Source organism: Argiope bruennichi, chromosome 1 (assembly GCF_947563725.1).
Source record: "Argiope bruennichi chromosome 1, qqArgBrue1.1, whole genome shotgun sequence".
In the NCBI taxonomy this organism is placed as follows: domain Eukaryota; kingdom Metazoa; phylum Arthropoda; class Arachnida; order Araneae; family Araneidae; genus Argiope; species Argiope bruennichi.
The window spans coordinates 97,153,456-97,177,085 of NC_079151.1; the positions used below are offsets into that span (position 1 = coordinate 97,153,456).

The following is a 23,630-nucleotide window of genomic DNA, read 5'->3' on the forward strand; positions in this document are numbered from 1 at the left end:
TATTGCAGAAAAGGAAATAATAAGATGCACTGTTCTTTTTTTTCTTTTTTCGACCCTATAATTAAATGTGTAATTAATCCTAGTTATCAGGAGAAAAAAAATGCACTTCATTCTTTCAACGCTATCGAATTACAGGAGGGATAAGCCAAATTTGGAAATCAATGATGCGTTTAGTAATACATGAAAGAAAGGAAATACACGAAATTCGTAGTTATTCAACAGCTTTGTAATATCTTCATTAGCTCTTGCAAAGGAATATATATATATATATATATATATATATATATATATATATATATATATATATATATATATATATATATATATATATATATATATATATATATATATATATGCGTGAGTGTTACAAGAAATTTCACCTTTATGAGTGAAATAATGCTTAATTATAATGACGAAGATTCCCAATTCATTACTAACTATTAACAGGATACCTAATTTATTAATAATCTAATTAACTTGAAAAGAATGTAATATTTTGCCAATTCATAAGATAACCAAGCAATAATTCCATTATATTATTTTAAGATAAATGTTATTTTTAGCCATTGTATGGAAAAAAGAATGTAAGGAATAACCTATTGTGATTAGGACAAAATAAATTAAGCTCTCTGCGCTAAACTGCTTGAAGGAGATACTAAAATAGATCCGTTGATAATCATTACTGCAATGGAAGCAAATCGTTGTCAATGCAATATTTTAAAACATTAAAAGATGAGTTTCCATTTTTTAAAATCTTTTAACAATTTTACATCGATAGCATCTACAAAAAATATGAAGGATAAATAAACTAAAACATTCAAAAGAATAATTCTAATTACAAATTGTATTCATAAATCTTATTCCTATGAACTTGTTAATAAATTATTCTTATAAGGAAACTGAATGAATCCTTATTCTGATGAACTTTCATATTTGGGAATTTAATGCAAGATCATAAAGCTGTAAGTTCGCAATAATTTCTAAATAATCATCTCATAGATATTATAGCTTGATATTATGTGACACACATGCTATAAATAGTAGAATTTGGAAGATAATGCAGTGAATGTAGCTGCCCATATGTGGTATACTTCTCCCATAATCCAATAACATTTCAGTGGTCATGTATTTAATTGGAATAAGATATTGTAGCTAAGAAGATTTCACTAGTTAACTGAATTATACATTCATTCAGCTAATGATTTGCTTAACCTATATTCGGGAGTCGATTCCAAAATTTTAACACAAGACAAACGAGGAAGTCTGCGAAATTCCATACAAGTCGGAAAGTGAATTACAGATGATTTATCTCAAAATAAGCAACTTTCACATATGCTATAGATATTCAATATTCAGACTCTAATCATGAACCTAAATCTATGAAACGTAACTAATTCAAATACATATATAGAAACATGTCTGGTATATTTTATGACATAATACATATGGAATATAACAGGTGAAAAGAACAACCCTACATTTTCTCGCATACTTTACAATACGGAATGTTCAACATTTAGAGTTATTATGTGGCATAAAAAATCCATAACGCATTCTAGACATCCATCTAATGACCAGCAAGGTCCAAAATTTTATACAGATGTAAAATTATGGCATCAAGACTAGGAACCGAAATCTGAAGATATTTCTAGATAATTCCATATGACGTCACATTCTATCGGGAAGCTATATAACCTCCAGAAATTCAAAAGCGAAATCTCTCTCCAAAGCTTTGTTCGAAAATTGAGCTCATGAGTTATAGACGTTGAATGTTTTTGCTAGTGCTATTTCACTATTTAATTATGAATTGTTGAGATATTATGTTGATAATTTCTACAAGAGTGATACTTTATTATATCTCGATTGTATTTTTACTGCCTATGTGTCATTTTTTTTTTCTTTCTAAATATTCGTAGAATGAATCATCGTTTTATATTATTCAGCTTGTTGGACAAGATTTATTGTATATTCGCCGTAAGATTTTAATAATACATACTATAAGATGATAATAAGGAACTTTTATAATACACATGGTAATACACATTACGGATAGAATTATAAATATACAAAGAAAGAAAAACCAAAAATACTTCCCTCGATAAAGTTACATACATTACATCGCGCAATTGGATTCATTTACATCGTTAACTGAAACGAATCGAGCATGCGAAGTGAACGCAAACATGTTGATCAATGGAGTCTAATATTAAACACAAATCTATAATTTACATTTCAAAACCATACACTAATTTTAATTATCAAGTCAACATGTTTTCTTCTTAATGGCATCCACATGCGCACAAACAATCTAATATATTCCGATCTAATGTTGTTAGATCAATCTAATGATTTGATCTGAAACTAGAATCTAGCACGGGAATACAATAATAAAATAATGCGTGAAATTTAATTTTCCTAACTTGCTGAATATTTAGATGTCTTATTGACGTAAACATGGACGAGTACAAGGACAAATTTCACATAGACGGATTTTCTCTGAAATTTAAAAGAATAAAACGCAAACCAAGTTTTAAGCCCATAGCACGTTAAAATTTTGAGCTATGGCATTTAGACATAATAGCGACAAACATAACTGAAGGACGTAATTCCAAAACAGTTTTTCGTTTAAATTCACGAAAATTCACTCAAATCTTAAGGTCGGAATTTTTGACGATTCAAATACATTCTTTCAGTATACTTTGAATGCGCGAAAATAAAAATGTAAGTCAAAATTACAGGAATAAACTTCATCTACGTGACTAACATTTGCTCATTCCTTCTGCATCAGAAAACTCAAACAATACGCAGTAAGTTAACTAATAACTTCTTCCATAAACGCAATCATTACTGCTGCATTCGACCCCAAGATGAAATTTAAATGCACAACACTCTCGACTGACACTCTAAGGAAAGACGCAATCCAAATAAAGCATCCAAACAGGCTACGAAAAATTTCACATAACAGTCTTTTCAGTTTTATTTTGTCAGCGGAAACAATGGGTTCCTCAAAACGCACGCAAAGGGCGAAATAAAAGCATAATTATACAATTAAGGGATGTTTGCTAATGAATCTAAAAGAGCTCTCGCCGTCTCCTTTCCTCTGCTTTTAAGGGTATATTCTTTTGAGAAAACGCAGAAATTTGGAGCAGTCTCAACTAATTAAATACCACAATTACAGCGAGAAAACGAAGGTTTGGTGGTAACTGTTGCCGTATGAAGTGAAAATGGGCCAAATTTCCTTCTTCCTGAGAATTTTTCTTCGTTAAAGCAAATATATGGAGTTCGAAAACAGAAATGAGCACTTAAACAGCTGAAATTATGATAAAGAATATAATTTACATTGTTATAATGAGAATTGTTTAGGGTTGAGTTTTTTGTTTAGTAAATTTTAATTTCGGAAGGAAATATCTTTAGCGTTTGGAACGTTTCTCTTGAAGTCAAATACTCCCCAAAGAAATTTAAAAACAATGCTGACAAGTAGCGCAATAATTGGTAATTACAATTATGGAATTTATAAGAATAAAAAAAAGCTACAAACACTAAAAAATCAATGAAACAGTTCAGAGGCCGAAAAGTGAAAACTGTAATTGGTTAATTGACTCGTTTATAAAAACTTGTATCTTGCTTTGATTTTTTTTTTTTTTTTGATAGAATGATTTGAAAAGAGAATGCTTGAAAAGAATCTGAATTTGACCAATGAACGACGTCTATATTAAAACAATATGAAATAACCCTATTGGTTAATTTTCGAACTAGACCAAAACTCATTATAAAATACACATTAAAAAAATATTTTGATTTCCACAAATTATTCACTCCAAAAGAGCAGAAATCTTGCATACTTAGATCAATGAATTTTCCTAGTAGTTACTATGATATAAAAAAAAGCTGTTAATTTAAAACGGTAAAATAAAATCTCACTCTCCTGCTGACAGCATGACTTCCAACACTGAATCCAATAATGCATACCGCCAGTATTATAACTTTTCGCATATTCCACGATATGTTAGATAAATAGAAACGAAAATAAACGTATAATGCATTAAATTTGCCTTCAAATAAACGCATCATGAAAGAAGCAACCCTAAAATTTCTGCATATTCTCTAATAAACGTATTATTCCTTTTCCACAACTAAATAAAATTGTGGCTCTTAAAGAAGGCTGTAAACACCAAATGTGTTAATATTTTTATTTTCAGAATCACGAACATGAGATTCCTGGGTTTCTCAGCGACGTTAAGAAAACCGGTACTTGTATATTATTAAAAGCATACTGTTGGCGAACAATTGTTAAGACAGAACCCTATTAATGTGCGATCATTCGAGATTAGTCTCTGATATACGGTTAATACCAACAATCAGAATACTAAATATACATTTTGGACGTCATGGTTCCGGCCGATTGAAACCAACACTTGATGTAAAACTGCAGTCAAAAAATCTCATATCAAATTTCAATTATGTAGTTATTATGCTTTTGAATTATGGCGTTTACATACTTCTGGAAGTTCAGACTGATAGAGAACCAACTTTTTGACGGATTTCGTTTCAAATTTGATAAGTATACCACTTCAGATGTCAAATTTGTCTATCATATGTTACCCATCTAGCTTTCTTCGTTTTTAGTTATTGTCTTTATATTCCCACAGCCGGAGAGATAGATTTCCTCTCAATAGGTTTCGTTTATAACCTGACCGAAATCAGCTATTATGATATAAAAAATATCAAATTTCAACCGTTTAACTCAAAGCGTTTTTGGATTACCGTGTTCACAGACCGACAGGAATACATAGTTCCAAATATGTGTGTTTCTCTTTCAGGAACATGGAAATTCGTTAAAATCTAGAGTTAGATTTTTTTTTTTTTTTTTGTCGAGCACAATACTTTGCTTTTTTGTATTTCGTATACATGAGAAAATAAAATAAACATTTCATTTAAACAATAAAATGAAATCTTACTTTCCAAGTGACAATGACTGTCAAAAATAAACCCAATAACGGCTAAAATCCATACTATAACATTTCGTATATTCCAAGACTTTTTAAGTAATAACGGATGAAAATATATATATACGATAGTTCCCCTCACTGAATCACCTCCTATATATGATACTGAATTTCCCCTCACTGAATCACCTCCTATATACGATACTGAATTTCTCCTCACGTCATTACGATACGAAAAAACGTATTTCATTTAAAACGATAAAATGAAATATAACTTTCACAGTGATAATATCACTGCCAGCGAACCCAATAATGGCTACTGTAACTTATCTCACATTCCACACCAATTTAAGTAAATGGAAACTAAAAGATAAAGTTAACACAAGGTCATAAGTCATTTAAGACTAGATATTTCAAAAGTTAAGAATAAAATCATGATTCAGTTTAAAAACGACACAGAGAGACCACTGAAATATAAGCAGTTTATTTGGTAAGCTTTCATTGTATATTTGTGGAGTAACGGAATTGAATAGATTCGTTGTCGTAATTTTTGTACTTCAATTATAGAAAAGAGCATTATGATAAACAATTTAGTAATTAAAGATACAAGATATGATCGAAAAATCGGAATATTTAGCTTATAAGAGTAATGATTTATAAATTTCAAGACGCAAAAGAATAGCGCTGAGGATGATATCAAATTGCGAGCAAAATTACTTAATTAATACTAAATAATCTTTAAAGTTATTTAATCAGAAAAATTGCTCATATATTTAAACGTTTTGTAAATGTTCAGTTATTTAGTTTATACGTTTTGCACTTCGTTTAGATAAATTAAGCAAGTTATAGTAGCTTAGATTTCTCGTTTAAAAAAATTGTGGTTCGAAGAAAATTGACATGGAAATCACACTCAAAAATAAAGTAAATAAAAGATAGTTTAAAAGTAATTTTGAACAATCCTTATGCTCCAATGAAATCAGTGGAAAACATCAAACTTTCGAAAACGCTCACAAAAAAAGAGAAAACCGTGGATAGTAAATAGTTTAAAGTTTGAAAGGACAATATGTTTTAATGAAATCAGTGGAAAACAACAAAGTTAAGAAAACAAAATAACAACAGAGAAAACCGTAAGTGGAAGAGGTGATTGTGGATACTTATAGATCACCATTATTGAATTTCTGGTAACATATTACCCATCAAAACTATTTTTGACTTCAAGCTCCGGTGAGGATAATGGATGGTTGCACAAATAATCAATTTTATGGTTCAAATTTTAAAAGTTTGAACGAAAAATTTTCCTCATGCTTTTGATGCAAATTTAAAATTTTCTTTTAATAAAAAGTTATTTTAATACTTTTGTATATAATAGTAAAACTGCAAAAGACAAAGTTGATCGATTATGTATTTAGTTAAGAAATAAATATTTTAAAGAAACATAAAACATGTAACAACAATCTGTAATCTGTAACAACAAACTATTCGTTACTATAAGAGATATCGTTACAAGAAAATGCATGTAAAATCTAAGATGAACATTGTTGAGTTTTATAAATTCATTCCATACGAATATCTGCACTCGATTTGAATAGTCAATTCAAGAACAGTCTTCACGTGAACTAGTAATTTCAATGGAATTACTAATTCCATTCCATTCCCCGAGCCGACCAACCAGATAAAACGGACTTTTTTTTTAAAGATAATAATTGGAATTATAGCACCGTTCGGTGTCATCAGGGGAGTGATTCTCTGACATCAAGGCCACACATAAATATCCATTAATATGTGATCAAACTGTTTATATGTCCACATTCTAATAAGGGGCAACAGTTTTCTACAACTTTACTAAATGCTCAGTGTTTATTTTACTTAAAAAATAGCAGCATTTCTTAATTTCTTTTCACTACAATATAACTCCGAACTCAGACCCTCAAGGGTTCCCTGTCTACTGAATGCGTACAAGCGGAAAGATGTATTAAAAAGAAAACATGTTAATTTTTATATTCTACGCACAATATATCACTACAACAATTACACAATACAACTAGAAAAAAAGAGTGTGTTTGATAAGGAAAGTGAGTTCATGGAATTTAATGCAGATTTAAAATGTAGACATGAAAATGCATGGAAAGTCTAAGTACAAACACAGCTTAGTTTTATAAATTCATTTCACGCAAGCATTCCTATGTTTTGTCCCAAATCAACTCTTTTTTTTAAATTTTATATTTATTTATTTATTTTATTTTATTATTTTTTAGACACACTAATATTTGCACTCCATTTGAACAGTCAATTCAAGAACTGTCTTCACATCAATTGATATGTTGAAAGGAATTAAAGCCAACGATAGAGAAAACTGACCGTCTTTTTAAATAATTGGAAACATGACACCGTTTTAACGTTGATCAATCGGTGACATCTGAGTCACATATAACTAACATAGTCACATATAACTAATATGTGATCACACTGTTATATGTGTCCACATTGTAATTAAGAAGCAATAGTTTTCCAAAACCTTACTAAATGCTCAGATTTTAATGCTTAGCTCTTATTCTAATTCAAAACACAATCTAACTACGAACTCGGAATTCAAAGTTTACGTGTCCGCTATATAAATATAAGCAGAAGGATGCATTGTGGGTAAAAAAAAAAAAAAAAAAAAAAAAAAAAACATGTTAAATTTTATATTCAACATACAATATATAATACAATTATAAAAAAATTAATAGGGAAAATGAGTTAAAAATTAATAGGTGTTTAATAGGGAAAATGAGTTCATGGAATTTAATGTAGAGTTTAACTTGCTAGAAAAATGGCTTGACTGGAAATATCGATAAACCAAATTATTCTGGGGTCTGGAGGAATTAAATCTTCTTTATCCAGGAGTCATTGCACAATGTTTCTGGTTTTGATCATGGACATTTTGTTTTTCATCAATCTGTGACAATAGATTGGTTCGAAGACCTGTGAGGGTTTATAAAAGTGAAAAGAAATTGTGAGAGGATAACTAGAGGCATAATCCCACAGCCTCAGTCGTCATAAAGGGAACTGATTGAAGTATGATACTAAACACCACATGCTAAACTTTTTGCCTTTTTAAAATTCATAGATTTTTATATCATATTTTGATTCAACTTTTGCACTTTTTATTGTGATCTTTATGCATTTTATTACCACTTAGTTATAATTACTTAATTACTTTGGATTAATTGTATAATTACTTTGGATCATTTTATCTTTTCTTTCTTGTTACGCTTTGAATTCGCTTGGCGCAAAAATATGGTTTTTGAACCTTTATATTTTAAAACAAGCCAAACTTATTCACCGAACATTCAATATGTTTGCATACAAAAAAATAAGGTACTTATAAACGAGGACTCAAAAAGAGAATAGGAAAAAAATAGGAAATGCCACTTGGTGCATTATTAATCGCTCCTTCCAATGGTATGGAATGATATATTTCTTCTTAATAGTACTAATACCAAATGACGTGACTAATTGATGATCACGGTGAAACTTCATTTACACGCTGCGTTTTTCTATACCGAATAATCTACTCTTCATTCATTAATCAAGCGTCATGAACAATGGTTTCTGCTTGGCTACATGGAAAAAAAAGAACCAATAACAATAATCGTATTGGAAGAGTAAAAGATAAAAAAAAAAGATGGACTTTGAGCTTATTTGTTACAAATAGTTTGGAACGCTAATTAATTTTCGAGCTATTTCCGATTAACAAAAAAATAAAAGAAGCGGGGAAAAAACCAAAACTCCGACTTTTGAAAAATGAGAAGCGGAATTTTAATTTCGCGGTTATTGCACATTTTTGTAGAGATAGGTTTCTTTCTCCTCCGTTTTTCCTCCTCTTCTTAAATTTGTATTTCGTGTTCAGATAAAAATCGTCGTAAATCATCGCGTGTTTTTAAAAGGATTCGGTTATTCCGAGATTTGAATTTTTTTAATGAAATTTTTTGTTACAAAAAAATTTTGCCCTGACTCTTTTGTATGCACATAAAATAAGGCGATAATGTTACCTGATTAATCTAGAATAATAAAACAAATACGCACTGCAAATTTAGCAAGGAATTTAATCTTAAGCAATGCAGCGTGATGCGAGAAATATTTCGAAAACATTCCTTTTCTAAAGAGATAAATAAAAAGTATAAAGTGTTTACATCAGATGTTTAAGTTAGAAGCATTTCGTGAAAGGGCATTTTTCAAAAGAATTTTCTCATTTACTTAGCTTTAAGAATTAGAAAAAGCATTTTCTAATAGAGGATGATAAACAAGACCGAGAAGAAAGCAAGCTTAAGAGCTTCTAAAATCTTTTCACCCTCAAAGTGCTGTCCTGCTACTCTAATTTTTGGTTCAAAATATAGTACTCGAGTTAGATGTTTAATAATGGAGCTTATTCGTTAAAATAAGAAAAAAAGAAATAACATAAGCAGAATATTTAACCAGGAAAGGAAGAAAATAAGACGATCTGAAAGAAAACACGACAGGTTCAATAAATAAATTCTTTGAACAGAAGGCAAATATCTTCCTGTTCATAGAAACATCAGCAGTTGCAAGGAGCATTCAAACATTCTTTCAGTTAGTTCGATAGCATTCGCAATAAAAAACGATTCAAACATATTTTAAATATTTTAAAGAGAAAATTACATTTGTTGATAATGGCACCTTAGTTCATTCATTCATTTATTTATTTGGTAGCTGACAAAACTTATGAAATAATTTAAACAATTCTTTAAAAGCATATAGATGCACTGGATAGACTTCTTTTTACACACGAAAAGAAGTCTATACGGGCGTATAGATACGAACGACGGATGATATTTAATTGTAAGTGAATCAAGCCTGATATAGCCATACATTTGTTAGCAACATTTTATTTTCATTTATCTTTGAAGTAAATTATTAGTTTCATTATTTATAAAAAAATATATATAGTATTGTTTTGATGTTATGGTAGTTGGTCTTTCATGTTAAATGACAAATGTATTTGTTGAAGGCATTTAGATGTGGATCCGTTTTAGTCACGCTCATTCAATTGCTGTGATATATTTTCCATCAAACTTGTGACAGATGGGTATAATTGGATCTTGGATCCGCATGGAGTAGTTCTAATTTCATAAAAGACCTTAACAATGGGTTTCTTTTTCAGACATTCATTGACTATATATTAGGCTGCATGCTCTAAAAGCCCTTCCATAAGTATGATTCGATAACACTCTGCTCGTAGACTTTCTCTGTATAAACGGTTTAGTATGACTAGTAATTAGGTACCACGCAACGTATTATCATAATATGCAAATATGGTATGAGGAAGTTGAAACCAACCAAGTCTGAACCCGTTTTTTTTTTTTTTTTTTCCTTTTTTTTATATATAAAGGTTGATCGAAAATTCAAAATTCCATTTTCCCCCTTAATTCTAGTAGTGGCATTCAGAAAAAACTTTGAAAAAATTATATAGTGTTAGTTCTTAGTAAATCAGAAATTCTAGCTCAACAATATTTGTAAAGACTTTGTTGATGATATTATAGATTGTTTTTTTAACTATAATTATGGTCATTAAAAGAATTGCTTTTTAAGTACTAAATCTGCATACAGAAACTAAAGCTCATCTAGTAGAACAGAGGAAGTTTAAAATGTCCATTCCAGACCTAAACTGACGAGTTTAAAACAATTTCCAGCTTTTCGCCCATTTATTCCAAACCCGACGTCCCCTTTCTAATCACTGTTATTAAAAATATAATTCAAAATTGCTACTGTTTAAATGAGCTGATTTGATTTCAGAATAAATGATACATCAGAGGAATACCTTGAAACTGCTTAACTCAGCATATCAAACTATGTATAATTAATGTTCTGTTTGGAAAACGATGAGCTTCAATAAAACTTGGTAAATGGTCAAATTTAAATTAATTTAACTACCATCTATAACGGATAATGTCGGGTAAAAATGATTTTATAGATGTACAAACTTTTTAAAATACATTTTCATTAATTTATTAAAGAGAAGATGATATAAAAAAAATTAGACGAAATAAAAGTTAATAATTAATAAACGAAATGAATTTCCTTTCTTGTCATCATCATTACACAGGAATTTTCTTCATATTGATTATTGATCCCGCTTTTTTTTTTTTTTTTAAATCTCCAATTTTTCAGGTATAAAAACTATTTTCTCTCTTTTAAAACCCTAATAAAACTTTTTTTATATAAAAATCATATTTATTTTTTCTGCTTCTCATCTTTAAAAATATTTTATAATTATACAATTGCAAATACTACAAAATACTCAGATTTCTTTTGCTTTTTTTCAAATTCTTTATAAAATGGCACCAATCGTTGCGGAAATAAATTTTTTATTAAAATTAACTGACAATTAATTTTTGAGTACATTAAAACAGAAAAAGAGTCATAAGAGTTAAAAAAGGAAACAATAACTCTACAACGAGTCAACAGAGTCATTAGAAGCATACAACTGCACTGAATTCCCTAATTCTAGTGAATCATAAAAAAAGAGAAAAATTGACAATGAAATTCCATTTTTAAAACCATGAAAGGTGGTAAATAAAAGCATATGAGGCAAATTTTCACAAATCGTTCTATATGAAACAGTACGAATTAAATGGCTGCAACAATGTGAAAGATTGTAAATAAAAGCTCATAAGGTAAATTTTCATAAACCGTTGTATATGAAACAGTACAAATTAACAGCAATAACGTCAAGGATGGTAAATAAAAGCATATGAAGCAAATATTCACAAATCGTTATGTATGAAACACTACAAATTAAATGACTGCAATAGCGTGAAAGATTGCAAATAAAAGCACATGAAGCAAATTTTCATAAACCGTTTTATATGAAATAGTACGAATTAAATGATAACAATAACTCATCTTTAATAGTTAGCATTGAATGCTTACTTATTTAAACGGAAAACACAAAATACCAATCCAAACGTAAATTTTAATCATCAGCTTTAAAACTGGGCAGGTATTCCAAACCATCCTGCATTTCAGTAAATGCTTCATTTGTCCTCCATTCTTCTGGAGCAAAGACAGAAGCAGTTAACGTCAATCCAGAAGCTATGATTACCCATACTTCATGGACTAATTGAATAGGAAAGACTGCATCGGACATGTGAATTATAAATCATTCGGCAAGGGGAAAATATGAAATATGCAGCTTTTAATTAATGCGGAATGCATTTACCGTCACTGGCTCTTTGATCTTATAAACGCTTTCAATAAAGGGATTATCGTCGAACGGAATTCGGTTCGGAATATGAATAATGAATCGTTCCGATTTTAAATTTATTCCAACTCGGGGGCATCGGCGAAGAATGGAACAGCCACGTGAATTTTGCAGAAGTTTATAAATCAAAATGTTTATTAAGGCTATAACGCCCAGTTAATCTTTCGTGTTCCGGTAGAAATTGCCTAATCAAACTTAAGGGGCAGTTTCCATTTATTACAATTTACCATACCGCGCTTCAGAAATATTAAGTTCCGAAACTAGCATCTGTGTAAATTTCCAGTGAATATCGGAAATAAATGCGTTTATTTTAATATATTTTAGATATTATACAGATAATTGCAGGGGGACGGCTTAATGCGTAGTAGATATATTTCACTTTAGTGTTAACTATGTTTATCCGCAGTTAACTGAAATAAAGTGATTTCCGGAAAATTTAATGGAAATTTGTTGTCATGCCAAGTAAATGTTATTAAGTCAGCCACGCATTTCTCACAGAGTGAGTTGTATTTATCAGTACCTTCAAGCGAGCATAATTTTATTAAAAAGTTTTATATAACTAAAATTTCGAAATTGCAAACGGCTTGACTATTTCTAACATTTAGGATTCAGACATCACAGTAAATGAAGTGATTGATGTATTACACTTCCATGATAATTAATTAAGGAATTACATTTTTTGAATAATTAATTAATGTATTAATTATCAACTATATTTCTGATTCACACAATAACCAAATACTATAGGAATGTAAACATAATAATAATAATTCGGCGAATGATACTAAATTCGGCTAATTTCGAAACTTAAATTTTATAAGAATTCGAATACCCATCAAATAACCTAAAACCCTTTTCATATGTCATTCAAAGAACTGACGTAGAAAAAACACATTCATTGGAAATTTAACAATCGATTTTGATTATGGCATTTAATGCAACTAGTGTAAATTTATTTAAAAGTAATAATTTTAAACGCTTTTAAGATACAATTAGTAGATTTTTATATTCTACTGAAAACAATAATTGCATTTCAAAATCAAGTATATATCATAAACATGAGGGAAAAAATATTTTTATTGCATATCTTAAGCAACAATTATATATTACTTATTTTATATGATTTACGTGTATATAAATAAGTAAGAAAATTTTTTAATTGTCATTTGAAGCGCAGACTGCCAGTGAATATATAAAATAAATAGTCACACATTTAACTATTTATTGACTGTCTGTGAAAATGTGATACAATATTAATAATTGACTTAAATTCATTAAATACATTTTTACTAATATTTTAATTTAAAAAAAAGAATTATTTAATTTCAAAGTTCTTTAAAAGTTTGCACAGCGTCTTTCACGGAAAGTGGACTACGTTCTTCACAGTCCCCCCCCCCCTCACCACTTAAATGAGCGAAATACAATTTGTCTTCTACAATATCATTAATTGCGAATAACTCCGATGTCGGCATCAAAGTTAATATAGGTACTTACTCACTGAAAGTTAATATTGCTCCCATATTTCACTCCTTTTTCATACTAAAACGACATATAATCGATGTTTTGCATCATATAGACGAAGTGCACTGAAGAGCCAGAAAAACTGGTATAGAAGGTCATATACAAATAATGGAGGTGCCCAACCAATCAGCGTAACGTGATGCGGTCGACTGTGCGTATATAAGATGTCTGATTAGATTATTACACCGATTCTTGCTGTTACAATGGCAAGTTATTAAGATTTAAGTGGTTTTCAACGGGGTCTAATCGTCAATGCATGAGAGTTGGGGAACAGCATTTCCGAAGTAGCGATGAGATATGGATTTTCACGCATCACCATTTCAAGGGTGTACCAGGACATCAGGTTTCCGGCGAATATCAGGTTTCCGGTAAAACTTCAAATCTCCGACAGCGGTGCGGCCAGAAAAAGACCTTTACAAAATTAGATCATCGATGGCTGAAAAGAATCCTTACACGAGATGGACATTCAACTTTTCCTCAAATTGTTGAGGATTTAAATGCAGGCCCATCAACAAGTATCAGTGCACGCACTGTGTAATGCACCCTCATTGATATAGGCTTTCACAGCAGCAGACTAACATACCGTTGTTGACACAGCGGTTCAAAGCTCTGCGCCTTGCCTGGGCTCGCCAACACCGTCATTGGATTCTTAATGATTGGAAAAACGTTGCATGGTCTGGAGAGTTACGTTTCTAATTTATCAGATAGATGGTCGTGTACGGGTGTGGAGAAAATCCCATGGATCCCACATGCTTACAAAGAACTGTTCAAGCTGGTGGAGTCTCTGTGATGGTATGGGGCGTGTGCAGACACGAAATGGGACCGCTGATATGTCAGACTCATCCATGATAGGTCAACTGTGCGTAAACATCCTTTCTGACCACTTGCACCCATTTATATCCTGTGTGCATTCCGACGGAAGTGGACTGTTCCAGCAGGATAATGAGGAACCCCAAAAGTCTACAGTAGCTACCGAGTGGCTCGAGGAGCACTCTTCTGAATTTCGTTCCCTATCTTGGCCACCTAATTCCCCTGATATGAACATTATCGAGCATATCTGGAATGTTTTGCAACGTGCTGATCTTAGGAGATCTCCACTACCTCGCACTCACATGACTTTGTGGATTTCCCTGCAGGAATCATTGTGTGAACTGTCGACAGAATATCTTCAAAAATTAGTTGAATTCAGGCCACGCCGTGTTGCGGCACTTCTACGTGCTCTTGGGAACACTTACACGATATTAGATTGATGTATCAGTTTTTCTGGCACTTCATTGAAATTTATCGTTATAATGATTAACAATGAATTAGGGTAGTGATGTAACAACATGTAAATAAGAAGCATATAAGCGGTGTTTACAATACTATAAAAAATTCGTCACACAATAATTAGTTTATACAATCGCCAAAGTCACCCATAACATTGAGCGCAGTTTTTAAATATCCCCACCTTTTTTATTTACGTCATTAACGAATACGCAACTTCCAACTTCTGTTTTGGAGATAAACAACGCAGCAAGCTTTCTTTAATTATTATTTTTAATTTTTAAAGTGATTGATTTATCGGTTTATGAATAAACTTACACATGAATAAGTAATATTTATGCTGATTCATTAAATTCTCTTTTCACAGATCAAAATTGGCAAATATTTTCTTTAATTTTTTTTTTAATTTTGTTCTTCTGTTAGTGGCTCATTATTTGTTTTGAACGATTTTAAATATTACTTTTAAGTTGATTGTTCATAAACATAATAGGTAGTGTAGATCCCATTGCAAAAAAAAAAAAAAAAATCCTACAAATGTAATATATTTATATACAAAGAATTTATAACAATTACATACAAAGAATGCATACTACAAATAACATTATATATATCAAGATAACAGCCCATCTTACTGAACTCATATTCTAATACGGTAAATGAGAAGTAACAAAGTCAAGTTTCAAAAATTATACTAAAATGTTTCTTATCTAATAAATAAATAAAAATAAAATAACTCAGCGCAAGATTCATAAGATAATGAAAACTTTAATTCAAATAAATATAAACAATATCTAACCACATGCATCAATAATTTTTCCCTTAACACATACTTCTTTTCTCTTTCAACTTATGAATATATGAATTTAAGATTTGCTGCAAAACTACAATCAATTCAAATCAATTTTAATAAGCTAATAAAGCAACAACAGAGCTAATCATAAGGGTCTACAGTTCACAAACAATTCATTCAACCATTCAGTTTCTTACAGTATGCATACTTTTTGTTCAAGATATCTAATAACTTATTGAACAAAGGAATACTGTTATTTATAACGATATACCCAATTCTATCTAAATTCATATATTCAATGTAATGATGACTATTCTTCAACATACCGCTGAGATAATTCAAAAGCTGAATAAGAATAAAGTTATAAAAATATAATATTCGATAAGTTACCAAAATAAAACAAGATTTTGGGTAAATTTATAATTTATATATTAATCTAAAAATATTTTGATATCATTTAATATTTTAAATATCATTGGAAAGAATACTCGAAAAACTAAATTATATGCTGCATATTTTATTGTATTACTTAATATGTAATTTAACTTTTGGCATATTTTGCAACATTATTTTTGTTTTGTTTGTTAGTATATAATATTAATGGAGAGTTTTTCAGTATAATAAAACATTAATGCCCAGTAGGATTTATTAAAAAAAAAAAAGAAAGAAAGAAAGAAAGAAATTAGCTAAGAATAATTCAGATGTATTGTTTAACAACAGATTCTAAAACTCTCCGCGCTTTTGCGATTGCGTTAGGATAGGTTTAATTCGTCGAAATAAGTATGAGAGGAAAGATGAAAGGTGGGGTTTGTTTGTTCGTTTAGTTATATTAACGTCCCGTTGTAAAGTAGCACTAGGGCTATTTAGGGACAGACCTCGTGATTTTGAAAAGCGGTCAGATGAAGAAGACGACACCTGAGCTGGCACCCCCCTCTACATACCACATCACATCAGCGGGGGGAATGAAAAGTGGGGATGTCTACATTTAACAATAAAATAGTCTCGGATTATTCTCAGACTGAATCAAAATAATACTGTCATAAGCGACACGATACTCACATACACGTAAAAAAAATGATTAAAAAAATATCTAATAGGACGAAAATCAAGGTCAAAGGCTGAAGAAGAATTCCAGAAATGAGCTCATCCTTCCGCGTCTCTCCCCTTAATGAGATAGAATCGTCGAAAAGTGGTCGTCTCAGAATACTGAAACAAACAGTAGGTCAAATTTCGCAATTTTTATAATAACGCTTATTAAATGCTGTACGATTCGGGGAATAAGTCCTTTTTTAACCCTTTAGTCAGATAAGTAAAAAAACTCAACCAAAAAAAAAAATTAATCGCATTCAAGGAACTAAAAAAAGTTTTATGAATAGAACACATTTTTTGGCAGTCCGAGAGAAACATCTAAACAATACTTTATTCTGAATCTGAAATAAAATATATATTAAAATATTCTAAGACCATTTTTTCTTTCAATTTCTTTTTCCAAACAATATCAACGGCGTTTAAGATTTTGAAATAATGCCAAGATCGCAAGGAGAATTGGAATGTTAAATCTATAACAATTCATTCTACGGAAAACATAGTTTAAAATTTATGACACGTTTCTCCGACACCCACAAAAAACACATACAGAATAGCTTTACTTTTTACAATTAAAATATAAATTGAAAGAAAAACAGCCTTTCTATGCCCTTTGGAAGTTTTGCGTTAGTCTTGCTTCTCCATTGCAACCAATACTAAATCAAACTTGAATATTGTTGAAGTCATGATTCTTTTTTTAAAAGTCGTGTAAAGAATACTGGCGACAAAAATGTTCATTATAAGTTCTCGGAATGAACATTTTTAATTGTTATTATTACTGACGAAAAATGCTAAACGCCGAAAGATATGGGGATTAAGACAGAAATATCAAACAAAAGGACAGCATTAGACTAAGTTCTTAAACATAGACATCATTTTCAATTAGGGCTAAAAAATTCAATGCTAGAAAAAATTTCGAATATAAATCATAAGAAGATATCGGTTCTCATGTTTCATGTATTTTCTTAATTAGGTATAACTTTTTTGTTTCCATGAAGTTATAAGCGAAAAAAATTTATTCCATTCACAGCTATATTATGGAATTATTTTAAACATTAATATGGCTATTTATAAAATTTAAAAATTAACTGTCTTTGTAGAAGTAATTTAATTTCAAAATATTTGCAATTAGAAACTCCTTCTATATTAATTTCTAATTATATATATATTGCTCTTCAAAACAAATAACAAGAATGATGTGACATCGTTTAACATTATTCATGAGTTTGATGCAGACTGACCGAAACAATAGAAAATGTCACTCCTATTACTGACCGCTTACATCATTTTGTAACCATAACGTCTATATTAATTTCTAATTATATATATATTGCTCTTCAAAACAAATAAAAAGAATGATGTGACATCTTTTAACATTATTCATGAGTTTGATGCAGACTGACCGAAACAATAGAAAATGTCACTCCTATTACTGACCGCTTACATCATTTTGTAACCATAACGTCTATATTAATTTCTAATTATATATATATTGCTCTTCAAAACAAATAAAAAGAATGATGCGACATCTTTTAACATTATTCATGAGTTTGATGCAGACTGACCGAAACAATAGAAAATGTCACTCCTATTACTGATCGCTTACATCATTTTGTAACCATAACGTCTATATTAATTTCTAATTATATATATATATTGCTCTTCAAAACAAATAACAAGAATGATGTGACATCTTTTAACATTATTCATGAGTTTGATGCATACTGACCGAAACAATAGAAAATGTCACTCCTATTACTGATCGCTTACATCATTTTGTAACCATAACGTGTGCTTAATTCACTAATGTGCACATCAATTTGTAGAAATAAATCGTGTTGATTTTACATTGTGAATAAATCAAGTTTGAAGAATAAATACAAAAACTACTTTTTAGCCCATATGATTCACAGCTCTTCAGAAATTTGAAGAGAGAATTGAAGTGTAAGAGAATTATCAATTTGCAATAAAGAGAAAGAGATCCTAGTTCAGCACAGCATTTATTTTGAAGATAAAATTAGTATATTTGCAAGAAAAGAATTAAATGACATTAATGAACTGAACTAATTAGCAATCTTTTTCCAGTGATATTCTATTTGTACTAAACTTTTTATGATACAGAATCTGAAATATTAATAGACTGCGGGGACGCTTAAATATTTTTTTTCAATAAAACAATATGCAAGTACAGTTCATACATATCGATCAAATTTGAATTGCATTACAAATTTCCATTTAGAAATACAAAACTGCCTAATTGCATTGCAAATTTTCATTTAGAAATACAAATTAGAAAGGATTAGAATTTAGAATTCATTAGAAATACAAATAAAAAAGGATTTATGAAGTTGCCAATTTGCAGCACAGAATGAAGTCCACGTAGTGGTAAAGCACAGTAATCATTTTGATGATCACGTGCATAAAATGTCCCATTGGGAGGGGGGGGGAAAGGAAATTTTAAAAAAATATATTTTTTTTTTTTGGTCAAATATCATTTGCGCTAATGTTTTTAAGGCGGAAAATCTTAACCGTCAATATATTCCGATGGTGCTTAAATATTATTAAATCAATACCTACTGATCCAACACACAAAATCTTAAGAGTATTTTCGAGCATGCATCAGATTAGTTAGAAAATACTTTATTTTTTCAATTTAGTCTTTTAATATAATATCAACATATGTATAGTTTATACTTTACATATCTGTTATTAATTTATTACAAAGGGCATAACCAGAACTGCCTGAACACACTCATGCACGCGCATTATTATTATTTTTTTATATTGAAGATAATTTCTTTTTATTTTTCCAGCGTAATATATGATTAATTAATTTCATGAAAAACAATTTACTATAAATTTCACTACAAACATCAAGTAAAAGCTTAAGTATATTATTTCAATTGATTTATTTGTTTGGATCATTTGACTTGATCTCCGAGTTTTAAATGCATTACAAATGCAAATAAAAACATTAATTATATTACAAAAATTATAGCATATTTTTCAATCGATTTCCGTTTCTGCAAAATAAGTTTTTCTTTAAAATATAGTTTTTTTTTTTTTTTTTTTTTTGTTGACCGTCTGAGGATTATTAAATGTTTATGAGCTATTTTATTGAAATGTAGAATGCATAATGCTAAAAAAATCTACTGTTTGTCAAATTAATTCATTGCATTGTTATCATTTTAAAAAAATGCCTCGAATTATTAATTTGATCCAAATAAATAGCAATCAGCTATCTTTAAAAATATGCATTTTAAAATACATTGCATATAACCTCAAGTTCGCCATCGTCCCAAAACTATTTACGGAGCTATCACTTCTGCACTTGTTTTGCTGTTAATTCAAATTTTCAAGCAACATTAAATAACTTCATTTAATCTAACTTGTTTCATGTTTACAAAGTTAGAATTTTGAAATCGATTTTTTTTATTCATTTCCAGCTATATTTAAACTTTCAATTTTTTTGTGTGTATATTTATATACTCTTGCTGATGGTAAACTATTTAAACATGAATTTAATGATGACTTTAACGAAGCACTTCATTATCAATTAATCAAATCATATAATTAAACTCCTAATCTGCGCGATTTTCACTTAGTAGTGAATTTCAAGAAATAACTAAGTACAATAAACTTACAACTTCTATAAAAATGTATTAACAATTAGATTATTTTTATTATTATCTGTTATCAAAATTATATATTTAAAAAAATTATTTTCATTAATTACTTTATTAGGTGTAGTTTATGATTGTGAAAGCAAAGTGGAATAAATTGGAGATTATTTATCTATAACAAATGTAAGTATGTAATGTTATCGAGAAATAAAATGTAAGTATTTACCAATTTTTAATTTTATTATTGCAATTAGTGATGGGAAACTTCTCAATGATAATATACATCCGTATGAAAATAAACGATTTTGAAATGATATATGAAATATCTTCCTTTCCATAGGGAATGAGGGGGGGGAGAGAACAGAAAAACTTTAAATTAAAAAAAAAAAAAAAACAGTTGCAAACATGTCGGTTCCTTTTAAGGGTAAAAGATCAGATCTCTCACATACTTAAAAATAAACCAACAAACTATTCACAAAGAAGTGATATATCGGAAGGACCAATGGTGAGAAAAGATTCATAGCATCATGGTAAAAAAAGACTCAATATGGTAAATCGAAATACTATATATATTTCGAAACGAATTCGAGACTTTGACATTTTAGAATCTTCATGCTATTGACATTTAACCCTTCTCCAAACTACTATGCCGATACTAAAATACAGATATATATGTATATATAGTTTTCAGGACAAACTGGAAAGGATAAGCTTCATAATGTAAAGTTGCTAAGAAATTGCTTATCGTATAAGAATTTATATGGAAATTCTGAAAATGTATTCACAATCTGAATAATTGCCATATTAAGTATTATTAATGTATATCATAGATTCAAAGCTTAAGTTAATTAACATAATTGGCAATTATTAATAGTATACGAAATGCTGTTCTTTATAATCATGGTGAGGCGAAAATGCAGACAGTGGATAGATAAGAGGAACACTGATGAACATATGAAATAATATGTGAACACATTCTCTGTCAATGGTTGTTTTCAATTCGTCGATACTAGCTAATGCTCTGTTCTGGCCATCATATTTCATTAGGAAGAAATCCAACGGTGAAAGTCCAGGCGAATATATAAGATTATGGACTTAATGCTTCGCCATAGCGCATATTATTCCATTAACTGATAGTTCAAATTTGTTAATATACTGCCTCCGATATTAAATCATAAAAATCAATCACAATGACGAAGGTTTGATATATTTTTATATAATAGGGAACTTAAATCGATACATATCTTTGGAACAACATATATACATACACATTATGAAAATTGAAACATAAATAAAAATGAAAGACACAATAAAATAGCATATTCCTTTCAAAACGTCAGAGTTACCTTTGCAACGCTGAATTCGCAAAAAGAAAAAACTTTTAAAGTTATTTTTATGCATCAAAAATATGCAGCAACCTAATAATTCCAAATATGTTTCATCTCGGAAACTTTCTTTCTCCCGCATAAAAATGAATACAAGAAAGCGTAACAATCCCGATGAATCTCAGAAAGGAAAAAAAAAAAGATGCGTTTTGGCGTAACGTCTCATAAAAATGAAACCTCTTCAGTTTGTTTCTCCTTTCATTCTTTGCATAGCAAATAAACTCAGGGTGCCGTCGAAAACGACGTCAAGAGAGAGACAGGCCAAACTAAAAGCATCTTTTTCCTCTATTCAAAACAATGCGAAAGCACATCAAAAAACCTTATTTTCAACATCAGTAAATCCGTATTGCCTTCCATAATCCCGATGTATCCAAAAGAAGGTTGCCATGGTGACCGTTGGTGGCGGCATCTGGCGGACGATCCGGAACTGTTGGATGGGGATAGCTACCAGGAAGCGCAGGAAAGCTGCTTATTCGGCGCTAACGTTAAAACAGGACCAGTTGCGTTGAGAAAATTTCGAACCGAAAATGAGCAAGTTTCTAGTTCTGTTTGTCATCATCACCGTTCTATCGGCAGCGGCTTCCATCAAAGAGGTAAGTGTCACTTTTAAATTAACAATTATATCTTTTTAATGTATTCGTGTATGCTGGTTGTCCGGAGGAAAGAGCTAAAATAATACTAAATATAAATTCGTGATATCTGAATTAATATGAGCATTATCGCTTGACCAGAGAGACGTTTATGTATTTCGCTCGCAACAGAGAAATATAATCCAAATGCGATAGAAGAGAATGCCAAAGAATTAAATTTTAAAAATTAAGATTTCAGACATTTTCTACCTTTATTCTTATAATGCTCATTAGATGTTCTATAGCAAAGTATTTTCAACATGATTGCGCGCAAGTCTTGTTCAGAGATATAAAGTGATTTTCTATTTGTTAAATTAGTATCTTGTGTACTTTAAACTGATTCTAATTTTTATATATGTATACAATCAATTTTCGCAACAAGTGGTTTGCATTATTATGAAAGCTTTTATATAAAATTCTACTTATCACTATCATATTAAAAATCTCATCAAAATAAAAATTACAACTTTCTGCAAAGATATATGCTTAATTTAAATGTATTTAAATTGTCATTGGTAAAACATAATTTGCCAAAGAATTAAAACAATAAATTAAATAGCAATCTACTAGAATACCAGCCAAAAAAAGCAAAGCCTTTTGCGGAACTGTTAGCTAAAAACATTGATAAAAAGGAATGGAAACAGCAGAGAATAAAAACTTAGTGGTTTACAATGAATAATGCATCAGATAATCCATATATGCATTACGGTATATGAACCTGAGAAAAAGACGCAATGCTTATTCAGTGAAGCAACCAATTTCGTAGAATAGCATCATCACAAATTTATGTTATCGATTTTAGGAACATATAACTATGAAAATGTTTGAATAGCAGTCTTTACTTGGTATAAGATTTCCAAATTATTCGTAAAGTGAACGTTGACGGAATCTGGTAAAGTGACGATATGATAAGAGTAATTCATCTACAGCGTATCTATCTGAAATTCTATTCTTTTTTTTTCCTTCTTTTTTTAGCTAAAGTAGCAAAAAAAGATAACGATTCACAAATTTATATATTTTTGAGTTCTTAAATTCGATTATATAAATGCATAATAATGCTAACTGATAAAATCTGAAGTTCAAACATATTAGCTTTATGTGCAATATATCTAATGCATTG

The 23,630-nt window shown here is 29.8% G+C and overlaps 2 protein-coding genes across 3 annotated transcripts in view; one reads left to right on the plus strand and one right to left on the minus strand.

Moving 5' to 3' along the window:
• Window positions 1-23,630, minus strand: part of LOC129966673 (TBC1 domain family member 2B-like) — a 259,741-nt gene that overhangs the window by 51,775 nt on the left and 184,336 nt on the right. The window lies entirely within an intron of this gene.
• The window catches only part of LOC129966686 (uncharacterized), a 171,230-nt gene continuing 169,953 nt past the window's right edge, over window positions 22,354-23,630 (plus strand). The window contains exon 1 of the mRNA XM_056081204.1: window positions 22,354-22,474. Within this exon, the coding sequence (XP_055937179.1) occupies window positions 22,409-22,474 (66 nt within the window). The 5' untranslated portion in view covers window positions 22,354-22,408. The remainder of the gene's footprint in view (window positions 22,475-23,630) is intronic.